A 16,097-nucleotide genomic window follows, 5' to 3' on the forward strand; every position below is an offset into this window, starting at 1 on the left:
TGAAATAACGATAAAAAAATCGTGTCTGTCGTAAGATTTATTTTATTTTCTTTATTTGTCTGCTCTGTATAGTGGTCATAAATTGTCGAACGAAATTAATTCGACTGTGAGGTACGATGCACTGGTTTGTTTTTTTCTTCTTCTTTGTAATATATGCAATCTATTCACAACTAAAATTTTTCGCTATGTTTCAACTACCCGCAACTGTTTATCGATGCAACCGATCGATATCGAGACAACATTCTCGCAGGATAAGTAGCTATGAATCCGGTTTATGATGCGTAGAATATCATCGAAACCTGTCGACGACTAATTTACAATCAACCGACTCTCACTCTTATGAATATCAACTGCGAAGCGGGCCCACTCTACTCTACTAAGGTTGAATAGATGCTAGCATCACTCTTGTAAATGATTTCGGTCTCGTTTGATAGCTCTAATGAACTCGTCGGTAGTCCACGAGGGAGATTTTCAATTACCCTAATCACCTACTTCCTTTGGCGGCAACAGTCAAATCCCGGTCAACTGGAGAGGGTGATATTGTACGCTTCAATTGCACCGTGTTACTGAACTCTGTGAACAAAAAAAATGAAAACATATGTAAACGAAGCTTTTATTTTTAGTAAGGAAAATGTTGTCTGTTCAAAACCAAAACGAAAGTCTTCTGTAGAATAAAATAAAAGCGAACAAACTGTTCAGTCTCCTCTACTGAATGTCATTCGATACACACCACCCCGACTCGTTCGAGCAACTCAAATTTGTCCGTGTTCCACTTCCCTAGGCAAAATAATTAAATTTCCTTTTTTTTCTCTTCTCTTCTCCTACTTTACGGTCAAAATCCACAGGTTTTGAAGATGTGCCTTCCTCACCGGTCGTACTGAAAGTTGCAGTCGGTAGGAGATTCACATGCGACACCGCTCACCAGTCACGGGGCGTAGCCGTCGTGATTAGAGTGAGTCGGACGGACCGAGGTAGACTGGTCCTGGACGGTAGGGACGAAGGAGTAACAGCAGCAGAAGCAGTAACAGTAGCAGTAGCAACAGCAGCAGCAGCCCCAATCACAGGTCTGCGAGCAGGAGTAGCAAAATGCCGTTACCGAAACGGCTCATCCAGCCGGTGTACGTGGCCCGGTCGGTCTACGTGCGAGAAGAACTTCCGGCCGAGCTCGAAACGGTAACCAACACAACCCTCACCAACATCGTCCGGCAGTTGTCGTCGCTGTCGAAACATGCAGAAGATCTGTTCGGCGAACTAACCCGGGACGCCGGTAATTTGGCAGAGCGAGCCAATTCGCTGCAGGCGCGAATCGATAGGCTGGCTATTAAAGTGACCCAGTTAGATAGCACGGTCGAGGAAGTATCGCTGCAGGATATTCAGCTGAAAAAGGCATTCAAAAGTGCCACTATGTTTGACCAGCAGATTTTCTCCAGACAGACTATGCCGACGGCAATGTTGGAGGTTTACCAGGTGAGTTAATTGTATTTCATTCAGAGGTTTGATGAACACTAACGAACTGCCGTTTTCGCTTTGCAGGCTTGTGATAAACCACCGCCACTGGATAAACTCAACTGCTACCGAGACGACGGAAAGGATGGACTGAAATTTTACACTGACCCGAACTACTTTTTCGAACTTTGGCGACAGGAAATGCTAAAGGACACCGAAAGGGTAATGCACGACCGCGGTAAGAAGGTTCACAAACCACGCGGCACCGATGGTGGTGTGGAAGGTGGTCGCCAGAAGAAACGGCCTCGGGCGCCGCACAACACACGCGAAAAGCAACGACAGCGAGCGATTGGCCACGGTGAAACCCTAATGCCTAACAATGTGATCTATCGGACGCCAAGTGCGATTGCAGCGGCCAACGAAGAAGCGATTTACAACAGCACAATGGGTGGCAATATAATCTACGATTCGCGATCAGCGGGACCAGCGAGACCAAATTCCATCGAATTAAGACGAAGTTACCAGCCGGAAACAGTGGACGGAGGAGGATACGCACCTTCTTCGCCGCACTATCAACAGCAAATGGCACAACAAAACAACTACCAGCCACCCTCGATGTACGATGAATTCCACAACCAATCGATGTACGGAAACAACATGAACCAAATGTCCCAGGAAAGTCTGTACGCACCGGGAACCCCGTCACGGTCCAAATCCCGACCGTCACAACCCCCGCCAGCACCACCGTCAACGGGAAGTGGCGGAGGAACACCGAATGTATCGAATGCCAACACTCCCACGCGCGGTCGAAGTATGTCAACCGGACGGGACAATCTTCCACCACCGCCACCCATTCCGGAGGGTCTCCAGTCGCCACCGAACATTCCCAACGGTGGAGCGAACGTTGCCGCTAAACTTCTGAACCGAGCCAACTCGAGAGCTGGCTCTCCCCAGCTCGGTGCTAATGGACAACCAATACAACCCCAGCAACCACCGGTCGGAATCCACGGAGGACCTCCGCAACCACAGGCGATAATCGACCAGAACCAGATTGCGTTGGCCCAGCTGAACCAGCAAATCAATAATCTGAACAATCTTAACATGCAACTTAATCAGCTGTCGATGAACGATCTACCACCGCCGCCACCGATTCCGGAACAGGTAAGTCTGTCGCATTCACTACATTCGCTGCTCTGGAAGCTACTACAACGGCCAGTAATCTTAGCGCTTTCGTATCTCTTCTGCTAGTCTAGTCAGGCTTCGTTTGCGTCAAACTAGAAGTTTGTTCACCGAATGGTAAGACCGCAAGCTTGCCCCCCGCAAACGGTTGGTGACTAACTTTTGCTTTCATGTGATGTGAATTGTTGTGTTTACATGTGCACTGGTTGGCGCACGATTCCCACCCACCTTGTGCCAAATGTTCCTGAACGTCGAAATGGCAGATAGTGATAGAAATTCCAAGTAAAAAATAATCGTTGTATTGTACTGAAACATTTTGCTACGTGTCTTAGGCCAACTCAATTCCAATAACTTTCTGAAACGGTACCAACAGCGGGTTTTTCTGTCCAAAAGGAATCGATTTTGTTGATGTTTGTTGCTATACATTTCTTCCATTGAGATGGAAAATCGAAACCCCAATTGTTCATAAAAGTTATTTTCTATTTCAGTTCTTAAATATCATTAAACAGATATTTCAAGAAAAGAATCTTTTTGTCTACTACATTTAACCAGTGGTGTCACGTCCTTATGTGCACCTCGTGCACTGCACAACCGATCAAATTGAAGGAATTAATTGCATCCCCACCCACATTCAATTATATTTTCAAATTTTCTATTTAATCGATGAAAGCAGGTCGGATGATACCGAATAATGTGCGATTTTATCCACAGCACAATATGCACAAATGCACCATAAGCTGCTTGCGCTTTGCTGGTCAATGACAGCCAAACGATCCTTTCATGTCGCATTACCGTAGCCAATGAACTCGAGCAGTTTGCCCAAAATTTCACATCTAATATACACCCAACTTAGAATTTAAAGTATCTCTTGTCGGTGTGTGTCTTTTCCGTGCACATGAGTTACTGAACAGATTCCAGAAGAGAAGGTATTACTCAACTAAACTCTGAGATTTGTTGTTCTCTCTATCACGTATGCGCAATAGAGATGGTCGGGTATCGGGTATTTTACCCGAAACCCGACCCGTACCCGTACCCGACGGGTTTTTGGTCGGGTACGGGTAAAAATTTTTATTTTCAATCGGGTACGGGTCGGGTACGGGTAAAAAAAATTTACTGCTTACTCGGGTACGGGTCGGGTCGGGTAAAAAAATGTACTACTCACTCGGGTACGGGTCGGGTACGGGTAAATTTTTTTTCCTGATCGATTACCCGACCATTTGTACTTCACATAAATATGTTTACACATTGACGAGAATTTTTTATTGCAAAACAGTTGTTCCGAAAAATAAACAATTTGATTCAAGGGGTTTTGACATTCGCGCCTAGAACCAGACCTAAAAACTGACATCTTTTTCAAGAGAAAAACATTTCTTTTCTTCATTTAAAAAAAAAACGATCAATCATAGTTACGCGAAAAGTTATGTGACTATTTTCCACCCTACTTTTTTATAGCATATTTAATAAGACACACTGCCTTAGCTCTAAGATGTTGCGGTCAGACCATACTTTTCACGTAGGTTTTAATGAACTGCCATTTTAAAGCTGTTTAATGCACAATCCAGTAAAAATTACTTGATTAATATATAAAATGTAGTGTAGTACTCATATCACATTCAGATACCAGAAAACTGCTATTTTAAATATTGGTTGGAGATTTTCAAAATTTACATATAAATCATTAGGATTCTAACCATAAAAACATGAACATTTATTTCAGAAAATCTGCATAGAAGCTCTTCTTATTCTTCACTTCTGGGTGGTGTCACCTCACTTGAAATGACACCGATTGATGGCACAGCAAGTTGAGCTATATTGCCAGTTCGATGTCAACATTTCATAAGGGCACATAAACCAATGATCTCCTTAATTTTCACGTGTACCTACAAAGTATTCGTGTAGAATGAAAGATAATATCTCCATGTTTCCAACATTACCAAATATGTAACGAACGTTTTTGTATAATAACGCAGATATAGTCGAAAGAGAAAGTAAACAAAGAAAATCTGTCAATTGTTTTTAGGCCCTTTTGAAATGTTGACGTCGAGTTAATTTACGTTTCTTTTCACTGAAAATCTCGATGCGTGACAGTCGCAAAAGTACGGGTGAAAATCTTTTCACGCGAAATGCTCAAATTTTCACCGTGTTCACTCGTTGAGGGTTCCAAGGGAGGTGGAACAGAAGTTCAATGGCTGTAAAAACCACCAGCTCCCGTTAACATCGTTGGTGTGGGTTTGTGAGGCTTACAAAACGGGCATATTTGACAGATTAATTTAAATCAAAATCATAATTCATTTTGCTTTGTAGTAAAAAAAATGTAACCAAAAAAAAATTTCTCACAAATGTTCAAACTACTTACACTTGAAGGACTCACAGTTCAACATTTTCAAAATTGAATTTTTCACACCGGGAATACACGTGAATTATTTGATGTTTGGTCAATTCACGTAAACGAACCGATGACACTCTATTAATTTTAGGGGATGTTCGTGATTTTTCAAGTGATTCTAATGTGAATTTTTATTTGTGTGTCAAGATAATGAGCACGCTTACTTGTGGTTCTAAAGAATTGGATCAAAAGTCGCACTGTTTCGTAAAAACCATACCTACCCAAAATTGAATACAACGGGTATTACGACATTTTGGATAAATATGCTTCTCGAAAAATTTGAGTAGATATTACTCCCTTTTGTTGACATTTGTAAATGAGTATAAAGTACCAAAGACATAGGAAATCTATTCATGCTTCACAGTGTATTTATATGTTTAAATGTAAACAAGCATTTTAATGTATTTTACTTACAAACTAGAGCCTGATACGCTCTATCTAGCTCGCTATATAAAACACTTTATTTTTTCCATCCTGAATTTTGGTAAACTTTTTACTACTCATTCGGGTCGGGTACGGGTACAGGTAATTTTTAATCGGGTACGGGTCGGGTACGGGTAAAATTTTTTATTTTTTATCGGGTACGGGTCGGGTACGGGTAATTTTTTTTTTATTATTGATCGGGTACGGGTCGGGTACGGGTAATTTTTTAAATTTTTAATCGGGTACGGGTCGGGTACGGGTAATTTTTTTTGCTGATCACTCGGGTACGGGTCGGGTTCGGGTATAAGAATTTCTATACCCGACCATCTCTAATGCGCAAGTCCAAAAGAAGCTTCAGTGGCTTATGCTTATGGCAGTTGAAAACAAATTGCTGTCTCAGTTGCAACATCGAAGCGGTTGCATTGACAAAGTTATTAACAGATTTACTCGATGTGCAGTATCGATGATACAAAATAAGTTTAATAAAAAATTACCATCCAAAAGTTTGCCGTTATTTCATTGTATTGAAAAACACAAGCGAATATTCATTCTTCAATCTTTAGTTTTCACTTACAACGAACTGTTACATCTGATATCGCCCAACCAGTGAAATTTGTTACGAGACGCCACTGCATTTAACCCCTTCTAGTTTGTGATTATTTGATGGAGGATAATAAAGAAATTGAAATCAATTCATGTCACCTTAGACGACACTTCTTTGCTTTAATATTACCAAGTGCGCAAGTTTAAAATATCGTTTTATTGTTAACAGATGGTACTTGAAATCTATAGTAAGATATATTTCGAATCTAACGCGCTATTTTGTTGGTTGGGCCCCTCACTTTAAAGCGTCATATTTGATTACTTGGTATCGAACTAGAATCATACTTTCATTTTTGTGTAAAACATGTCACTCTACAAGTCATTTCTGATCATCTGAGAGCCATGCGAAATATTCGAAAAGTTGAGAAATGGGTTCAATACAAAATAATCGTGCGATAGATGGAAAAGCGAAAAACTCGCTTTAGAATGTTTTTTTTTACGTTACGATTGAGTTTTTTTTTGCATTGAATTACCACTGACGACGAAAAATAGATATATTTTGAGAATCCGAAACGTCGATTTATCATTTTTGATAGAAAATTTGGGTCTCAGAAAGGTTTGTGCTCGATTTGTTCTGCACACTTTGAAACAACACGAAAAAACATTCATCATTTAAGAGGCCAAAAAGGATCCAAACTTTTTGTATTCGATTGTGACTGGTGACGAAACATAGTGCTTTGAATATGAGCCCGAAACCAAACGTCAAAGTACGAAGTGGCAGTCCTAATGTCACCGGAGGATACACAATTTACGGATAAAAATTTCAGACAGATGGCGACGCTAGGAACCGCACTGTTTAAAAAGTCCTGGAACATTTGAATTGTATTTTGTATTCTATATACTTATAGACGACAAACATATTCTACCATACAATTAAGTAACATGGAACAAATACAGTTTTTGCCTTTCTCATATAGAGGGTATACAATCTCTGTGAACCGATTTTCACAAGTTTACATTCAAAAGAGAGGTCTTATGATCCCATACAAAGTTCCTGAATTTCATTTGGATCCGACTTCCGGTTCCGGAACTATTACCCGAAAAAGTGAAACTAATGTGAGTTTTATTAGGATCCGACGTACGGTTCCGGAATGACAAGGTGATATGCATCACATAGGTGAAATTTCTTTCGAAGATGTCTCAACCGATTTTTATCCCGATCATTCTAGATATAATATATAAAGGATGATGAATAGTATCAGAAAGGCTTCATTACACTACTAGGTGGAATAAAACAAGTTTTTGTAGATTAAAATACTCAGTAGAGATAAACTTCGTATAATTGATTGGAATATTTATATGGTTCTAAAAAAACCGATTGGTGGAATTTGTCCGAAGATTACAACTGCTGAGTACCTTTGACGTCATTTATTTATCTGAATTCTGAACATGAATTCCGAACATTAGCAAAGGAACTGAATTCAGCTCTAAAATCTAATTCCAAAATCCTTGTTCTGATTTCCCGGGTTAGCGGTTCAATGCTGGTCTTACAAGTCAGTTGTCATATGTTCTAGCCCCGACCTGGAAGGATTCATAGTGCCAGTAGAGGATCATAGTGTACTAGTCTAGTCGTGCAATGATTCTGTACGCTAAGAATCGGCTGCGGAGTCTGTTGAAACAGAAAGGCCAAATTCCACAAAAGAAATGTAAGATTTTGCTGCGCTTGTTCCGAATTCAGTTCCAGCATCTAGGTTCTCTTAGTTCTAGAAATAAATTCTGGAACTGAATGTCGGTATTAAAGTCTGAAACTGAATTCGGGAATTAAATTCTGGTTGAGAAGTCAGTTCTAAAATTCAGGTTCGGAGTTCAGATCTAACATTTAGTTCCAGAATCTAGACCTAGAATTCATATTCTGAATTTTATTCATGAATTCTGAAGTTGAAGTCCTAAGTAAGAGTTCTGGATTCGAGTTCCAAACATAAATTAAGGAACTAAATTCAATCTAGAAATCAGTTCCAGAATCCAGAACTATGCAAGCAAGCATGAGTATTCCTCATTGTTCCTCAAAGTTTCGGAAAACTTAGTTTTTTACCTATTTACGGTTATCTCACACTGTTGAAAATTTTATAATAAATTACTGATCATATTTCTGGTAGCATGGAGAAAGAATTATGTTGTTGCTTCAGTATAACTCCAGATATTCACGTCTGAGTTTTACCCATCCTTCCACAGGGGGCATTTTTAAAAGGTGCCCCATAGTAATGTGAGACGTATTCAGGTCAAAAGACAATACTATGAGCGTAGTGAGATCAGAAAGGAGTAATGTATTACGAGCATCTCAAACCCGTCGAAACGGGCTCGAAAATACGGGAAGGTTATTCTGCAGCATGTCAACGCTCCTCCACATTCAGCCTAAGTGGTCTAAGAAACAATTTGTACGCTTCATTGGGAACTTCTACCGCATCCGCTATATTCATCAGATCTGGCACCTTCAAATTATCACTTTTTTCCATCGATGGTACAAGCACTGGCTGAGGAACACTTTCAAACTTTCGAGGATGTACGAAAATGGCTCGATAAATGGATGTCATTGAATTGAATTTAATGCTCCCTTTTCGATGCTAAATTATGAATTCTAACCGCAAAAGCATTGAAAGGGTCGAGTCGACAGACAGTTTCTCTTTTTTTACTTTTTCTTTCACGATTTACCGAATTGATTTTATATTTGACGCCTTAATCTTCGTACAACTTTCAAGTTAAAAGTACAAGTTTTCGATTTATATTGGAAACATTCAAGAAGTTGCAGTAATGGCTCCGTAATAATCAGAAGAGAATGTAAACAAAGAGAGGCTCTCATTTGCAGTTAGGTCTTTTTGTCATGGGACTGTCGAAATTAGTGTTCGATTATGGCAGAGGTTTACATTCTTGGCTTATTCAAAGAGGATCTACATTTACAGAATATTTTCAATTATATAGTGCACAAAGTCCAGACTAATGTGAATCTTATGTGAACTAGTTGTTTCTAAAAGTCTGCGAGATTTTCACAATTTCCTGATTGGAACGGGAAAACATAAACACTGTTTATACTCACATTTGAACAAAATCATTTCGAATTAGTTTATTAGAGAATCTATATGAATTGATTAACGAACAATCAAATCACAAGCGTTCAATAATATGGCACAAAATCAACTTGGATTAAGAACAAAATGCTTTTAAATTTTCAATAATTTGTTTATTACACCAGAAATTAGTTCACAATGAAAACAATCGTTTATTGTTCTAATTGACATTGATCTTTATAAAATCGATTGGATAAGAATATCGGAATATGAGGATATTTTTTTCTTGGTTTGATATAGTGGCCCGGGCCAGGAACTAGCAGATTTTCCCTTCACCGTAATTGTGTAGCACAAAGAGTGTACAGGCTCAAATTGCATCGCTTCAAAATGGTTGTGACTGCGTGTTCAAATTCAGGAAGATCTCAGTTTAGTTTTCAACTCTTAGTTTAGCATAACTTTATTTATAAAGATGTGAATCAATCTATCAAATCTGAAATCAAGTATACTGCCAAATCATACATGTTCTGAAATCATGATTATTATAATAATTCATCGTTGGAATAAGGCGCTAGAGTGTAGTTTACCATTTTGTTTGAAATAAATTTATCTTCTGAGCTGGTTCAGAAAACTGCTGTTGCAAGTTATCCAAATTTAGCATGAATACCCCAGGTAAACAGTAAGCATCAACATAAGCTGTAAAATAGCCACTGAAAATTATGCTAGCTCTGAATCAACATTATGAAAGCTTATCTGTAAAGTGGCCAGTGTTCAAAATACTGAATGCTCATTAGCCATTACAAAACTTGCTGTGTAATTTGCCAATGTCAATTGCATTTAATCAGTCTTAAAAGCGCCTAAAACGCCAATTATGTGCTGTTGTCATAATACATTAATCTGTGTTTATTGGTTACTTGGGTATGGACATCATATTTCTGGAAATGTCATATTTAACCTATCAATACTTTGTTTGACTGATCGGTTTTGTTGCAACTGGTAATGGTTGAATGCGAAAAAACAAAAAAGAATTACACCAATAGGTAGATTAAACAGGCTTTTACCTGATCGGACAGGAGCAAACTGCCCGCCCTTTGTCGCACTTTGTTTCATTCGTCTGATAAGGCATTTATTTATACTCTGTTTTCCTTCTTCTACTTTGATACATAGACTGCATTGATTGCGGTTCATTAAATACGTGTTATCTTTCTTTTTTTGCGATTGTTTGCAGAACGGTTTCATGATTGCATGTAGTTAATTGTACAGAATCCTGACTTCAGCGTTTTATATTTGTTAAATTTTACTGAAAGGCCATGTTTCTTGTGCGGTGAACGACCCAAAAGTGTCTAAATCCACTAATGGAAGACAACAACAGCAACAATCATGTTTCTGAGTGCTGTTTCGTTAAAATTTCTCTAGGTGTTCTTAACAAATATTGTCAGCTAAGTGACGATTCGGTAGGATAATACTTGTTCTGAACTGCAAATGTGCCATTTTAAATCCATTCAAAAATAGATTCGTCTATACTTCATTAATAAAGGCAAAAAATCGACTATACTATAGTATATTTCGCTCGGGTTGGCGGTTCTATGCAGAGGGTGCTTGTCTTACAAGCCAGTCGTCGTATGTTCGAGCCCGGACCTGGAAGGATTCTTAGTGTCAATAAAATCGTTAGTATACCAGCCGTGCAATGATCCTGTACGTTATGAATCGTCTGCGAAGTCTGTCGAAACAGAAAGGCCGAATTCCCTAAAAGGAATGTAATGCCAAGGCTTTGCTTAATTATTTGTTTATGTTTATAATTAGAAAAAAAGTCCTCCGCAGTTGACACTCACTAAGCCTTTTCTCCAGCAGGCGTAACACCTTCTCATCTTTTGAACCAAGCTGATTCTTTACATAAAAATAATACGTAAAACAACAATATGTAAATACACATATTTCTATCTGAGGAGGTGTTCTTTCCGATTTGGATTACATCGAAATTTGAGAGTTTTTTCGTACGATAATGAAATGACAGAACTTTCAGTTTGGATTGTCAACTGTTTTTATTATTGTTGAATACAATACTTTATGCATTATATCACAGCTAATACTATATGCATTATATCACAGCACATTTACAAGCTTATTTGACATTGTTAATGTATTATTACACTAATGCTACATACTTCGAAGCAATGTGCTTTAACTTTGCATTCACATGTAATGAAGCAGTATTTTACAACTTTTTGCCGTGCTATATATCGGCATTCAATGCTATACTTCAAAGCAACGAAACTTCAATAATAAAAGTGCAATGAAATCGAATTGCTACTTTAAATCAATACCTTAGTGTTGATCAAAAATAGGTTAGTTCCTCAATTCAAAGCTGGTCTAAAATCAACTTTGTTTATCAATATTTGTCGGTACTAGAATTCTTCGTGATTACTTGTATCAAGCCCAAATTCGATATAGCGGCTGTAGAATGACGGCTATCGTCGAACTCTGCACTTGAAACATCGTCTCCAACAGGCTCGTCCCCAGGATTTCGTCTCGGGAGGGGCCCTCAGATAAACAAATAATGTTATTGATGATTATTTATGTACCTAATTCTCGACGTGCCTTTTAACAGACAGTCTGAACTTTTCCACTGGAACTGTCATTGTGGAGCATTTTAATAAAATTTGTAATTGTGCCCCAGAAAAGGTTATTGTATTACATTTCTTAACGTTTACTGACATGTTATTTCTGTCGCACATGTCGCAGATCTTTTAAATATATATATAGCACAACAATCCACTAAACTTGTGATGATACCATATATTCTGAGATTATCTAAATTCCTACTTTAAATGATGACTATTGACTGAATAGAGAAACACAGCCGATTTGTGGAGAACTTCTAAATTTATTGGTCATATTAATAGATGATCATACAAATTTACTTTGGCTGTACTGGTTTCGGATTCAAGTTCCGGATGTAATGGTCTGACATTCCAAATATAGTATAGCATGATGGGTTAGTCGATGCCTTTCACGCAGCCCACCTGGGTTTGATTCCCAACCCCGCACATAGGGTCAGAAAGTTTTTATGGCACGGAAAGGTGAATGACATGATGGTTTAAAACCTCTATAATAAAAAAAGAGTGATGATCACCTTTGCTTGAAATTTATGAAATTCTTCGTAACTTATACTTAATCAGGAAAAAATTGGACAAAAAATTACCTAAATGGGTGAGAACTTTAAAATAAATCTTTTTTTTATGCCAAATGTCACGTGGAGATCTGGTGTTAACTCAAAAAAAATTCATGCAATTCCAAGAAATTCGGCATCAAAAAAAGTTCGATTTCGGAAATCTCAGAATTTTCCGAGTCCCAGTGCATTTAAAAAAACAAATTTCAAGATGACACTAGATCTCGACGTTTCAGACTATTCTAAGATATTTGGCATCAAAAAAAGTCCCAGAAGTAGATTGTTTTTAATTTTTTTTCCTAGGGATTTCGACGTTTCATACAATTCTAAGTTATTTGACATAAAAAAAATCGATTTCAGAATTTTTATAAACTTTAACCACCGGGCGGCGCACCCCTTATCCATACCCGATTTAGCTTAAATTTTGCATAGGGATAGGTGCTTAAACTTTTAAGCACCCTAATGTCCATGGCTCACAAGAGCGCAAATAGCGGAATGATAATGTGGTGGGAAATTGAAATACTTAATGTTGTCCGAATTTAAGCACCAACACCAGAACTTAATTTTTTGGAAAAAAATAGATACTTTCAACTTTAAATTTCAAGTATCTCTTGTCGCTGTGTTAGTGCCTTGCCCGTGCATATGACTTTCTGCACATATTCAAGAAGAAAAGCGATTACAATTGATCTGTTGTTCTCTCTGTCATACTTGGCTCTGTGAGAACTTGTATGTATACCTTCAGGAGAGACTTCAGTGGTTTATGCTTATGGCAGTTGAAAACAAATTGTTGTCTCAACTGCAAGTTCGAAGCAGTTTTAATGATGAATGATGATATTATTGCGTTATTTACACAAAATAATTTTAATGAATAAAATCCCATCCAAAAGTACCTTATGATAAAAAAAAGAACCGGAATTTTCATTTTAAAATTCCCGCTTGAAAAAGTTGTAAAATTTTCGTGTGGCAATTTTTATAATGGATGGTTTCGGCTCGCCTTCGAAGCGCCATTCGGTCGATTGTGGTGCGGTTTCGACGTCATATTCATAGATCCACACCTCATCACCAGTTATGATGCATTCGATGAATGTGGGGTCACTATCTGCGTTGGAAATCATTTCTTTGGTCACATCAACACGACGCTGTTTTTGAATGAAATTCAGCTTTTTTGGCACCAGCCGAGAAGCGACGCGTTTCAAACCCAAAACATCACTTAAAATGTGTTCGGTTGATCCATAAGAGATGCCCAACAACACAGCAATCTCTCTAATCGGTACAAAACGATTTTGCAACACGATTTGCTTCGCCGATTCAATGTTTTCTTCAGTAACAGATGTTGTTGGGCGGCCAGGGATCTCATCATGATCCAAGCTTGTACGACCACCTTTGAAGCGTTTATACCACTCGTATGCCTGTGTTTTTCCTAGACACGATTCACCAAAGGCCTTTTCTAACATTTTCAACGTTACGGAACACTTAAATCCATTTGCAACACAAAATTTGATGCACGCACGTTGTTCTAAATTTTCATCCATTATAAAAATCGCCACACGAAAATTTTTCAACTTCTTTGTATAGACGCCAAACAAAAACTAATCGTACGGTATGCTTCAATGACAGAATGTGTATAAAAGTGTTGCCAACGTTGAGAGAATAAAAGTTTGCCGATTGAACAAGCGCGAGAATTTTAAAATGAAAATTCCGGGTTTTTTTTTATCATAAGGTATATCGTTATTTCATTGCATTGAAAAACATAATCAAGTATCAATGCACAACCCGTAAATTTTGTCAGTGGCATTATGCCAAACAGGTTCCCCAAATAATGTATAACAAGTTCAACCAGATCAATTTATTTACACAGCTTGACTACGTTGCACCTCATCGTTATATTAAGGTGACCAATCAATTGCCGGAAACTCAAGTACAGAGCGAACCAGGGGGACTTCGTCAACCGGAAGATAAGCTCAAGTGGTTTAGAATGTTTAGAAACGATGTATGATATATGTTCGCAAAATTACTAATGGAATAAGACGCAAAAGCCTTTGATGCAACTCACTATATTTAACTCGACTTCAAGAAGCGAACCGAAATTCGCTTAGACGGCAGATGTTCGTGGACAGTATGAAATCGTCTGGAGATGAGAGTTTTATGTATCTTGAGAATAAATTATTTGTAATGTCTTTTATATAAATCACTAATAGAAGAGGTCCAAGGTGACTTCCTTGCGTTGTTGAATATCCATGTTTATCTTGCGCTGTTTTAAGTTGAAAGCCAAATAACACCATAAACAATATTACGCAGATTCTAACAGAATTTCGTTGAGGTTTTTGATTATTGAATCAAATATATTTGATTACAAATAAATTTCTCCTGGATCGCCACAGTTTTCCATACCGTGATAAAAATATTATGTTAATCGATTTTCCACTGCATTTTAACATTCACCTGAGGCAATCGTTGTTCTAACAAAATTTCGATAGGAAATCCAATTGTTTTTTCCACTAATCTCATTTTTATGCCTGCAAAACACTATTCTAATCGATTTGCGTTCCGCACCTTTCAGCTATCACCGAAACAATCACCACCGAATGTAGCGCCTCCTCCACCACCGCCGCCTCCGCCAGTACTGGACGGACCGTTGAGTCCTACGAAACCACCGATGACCAACGGCGATGTGATCGGTGGGCCCATGCCCAACGGCAATCTCATCATGGGACAAATGCACCAACTGAAGAAGATTCCTCCACAGGAAAAAATTGCCTACGAGGATCCGCGTTCCGATCTGATGAAAGCCATTCGGGATGGTAAGTTTGTATTAATCTGAGCAATAATATTGATACTAATTCCGGCAACAATCATTACAACAGGAATCAAACTGCGCAAGGTAGAACAACGGATCGACGCCAAGGAAAACGATCGCACCATCGAGCGGCTGCATGACGTGGCCTCGATTCTGGCGCGGCGCGTCGCAATCGAGCTGAGCGAGTCGTCCGACTCGGAAAGTGACGACGATAGCGAGGGCTGGATGGAGAACGAAACGTCCGCATGACAGCACGAGAACGCTGCCACGGCTGGCGCCGTCGCAGCCGGAGGAGGTAAAAAGAAGTAGACTAGAACGACGGAACACTGTGTGTGTGTGTGTGGATTGGGTGAGAGGGAGAAGGGAAGTAATGCGATAACGATCGATCGGGCAAAGTTCGGCTTATCGAAGCAATTGAGGCGATAGATTATTCGAACAGTTTGCATTTAATTGGCAAATGGTTTCGAAACAGAGTGAGGATTCAAAATCTGGAAATAAACTGTTCCCGACTTTTCGTTTCACGGTGCGAGCTAGACAATGTTCGATTGATTCCGATTAGTGTTAGTTGAGATTAAAAGAACACGAACGCCAATCTGTACGATGCGAAGGCATCCTGACAACGTCGAGAGAGAAACAGTGATATTGGAAAAGATGTATATTTTTATTGTAATTATACTAAGTTATTTATTAACGAAGGAAAGGAAAAAATAGGAAAGGTTGCTCTTTTGTTTTTTTTATTCATTTTCATGTTCACTCCGAACATTTATTGTCTGCGAATTATAGACCGATGGGAAAACTGATGTAATGAAGAATGAAGCTAAATAAACGAAAACGGAAAATAATATTCGACTCAAATTGATTACATTGAAGGGACTAGATCTTAGGATTTATAATCAAAAGTAGAATCGATGCTGAACCTTTGCAGCATATAAGTTTGGGACTCCTTATTTTTACGAGGAACCGAGAGATTAATAATAAATTTGTAACCGCAAAGTGAAAATCTAGGCATGCTTATTGCGAGAGTATCAGTGTTTCTGAGTGTTTTAGTCACGTTTAAGCTCGATTTGCCCATTACCTTTCACTAGTTTTGATATT

The 16,097-nt window shown here is 38.6% G+C and overlaps 1 protein-coding gene across 6 annotated transcripts in view; it reads left to right on the forward strand.

The window, feature by feature from the left end:
- LOC131429560 (actin-binding protein WASF3) overlaps window positions 1-15,719 on the forward strand; it is a 71,201-nt gene extending 55,482 nt beyond the window's left edge. For all 6 annotated transcript variants that reach the window (XM_058593769.1, XM_058593771.1, XM_058593770.1 and 3 more), the window contains exons 3-6: window positions 846-1,467; window positions 1,534-2,607; window positions 14,766-15,006; window positions 15,070-15,719. In XM_058593769.1, coding sequence (XP_058449752.1) covers window positions 1,087-1,467; window positions 1,534-2,607; window positions 14,766-15,006; window positions 15,070-15,251 — 1,878 coding nt within the window. In that variant the 5' untranslated portion in view covers window positions 846-1,086 and the 3' untranslated portion in view covers window positions 15,252-15,719. The remainder of the gene's footprint in view (window positions 1-845; window positions 1,468-1,533; window positions 2,608-14,765; window positions 15,007-15,069) is intronic.
- Window positions 15,720-16,097: the final 378 nt, after the last annotated feature.

Source organism: Malaya genurostris, chromosome 2 (genome assembly GCF_030247185.1).
Source record: "Malaya genurostris strain Urasoe2022 chromosome 2, Malgen_1.1, whole genome shotgun sequence".
NCBI classification, from domain to species: domain Eukaryota; kingdom Metazoa; phylum Arthropoda; class Insecta; order Diptera; family Culicidae; genus Malaya; species Malaya genurostris.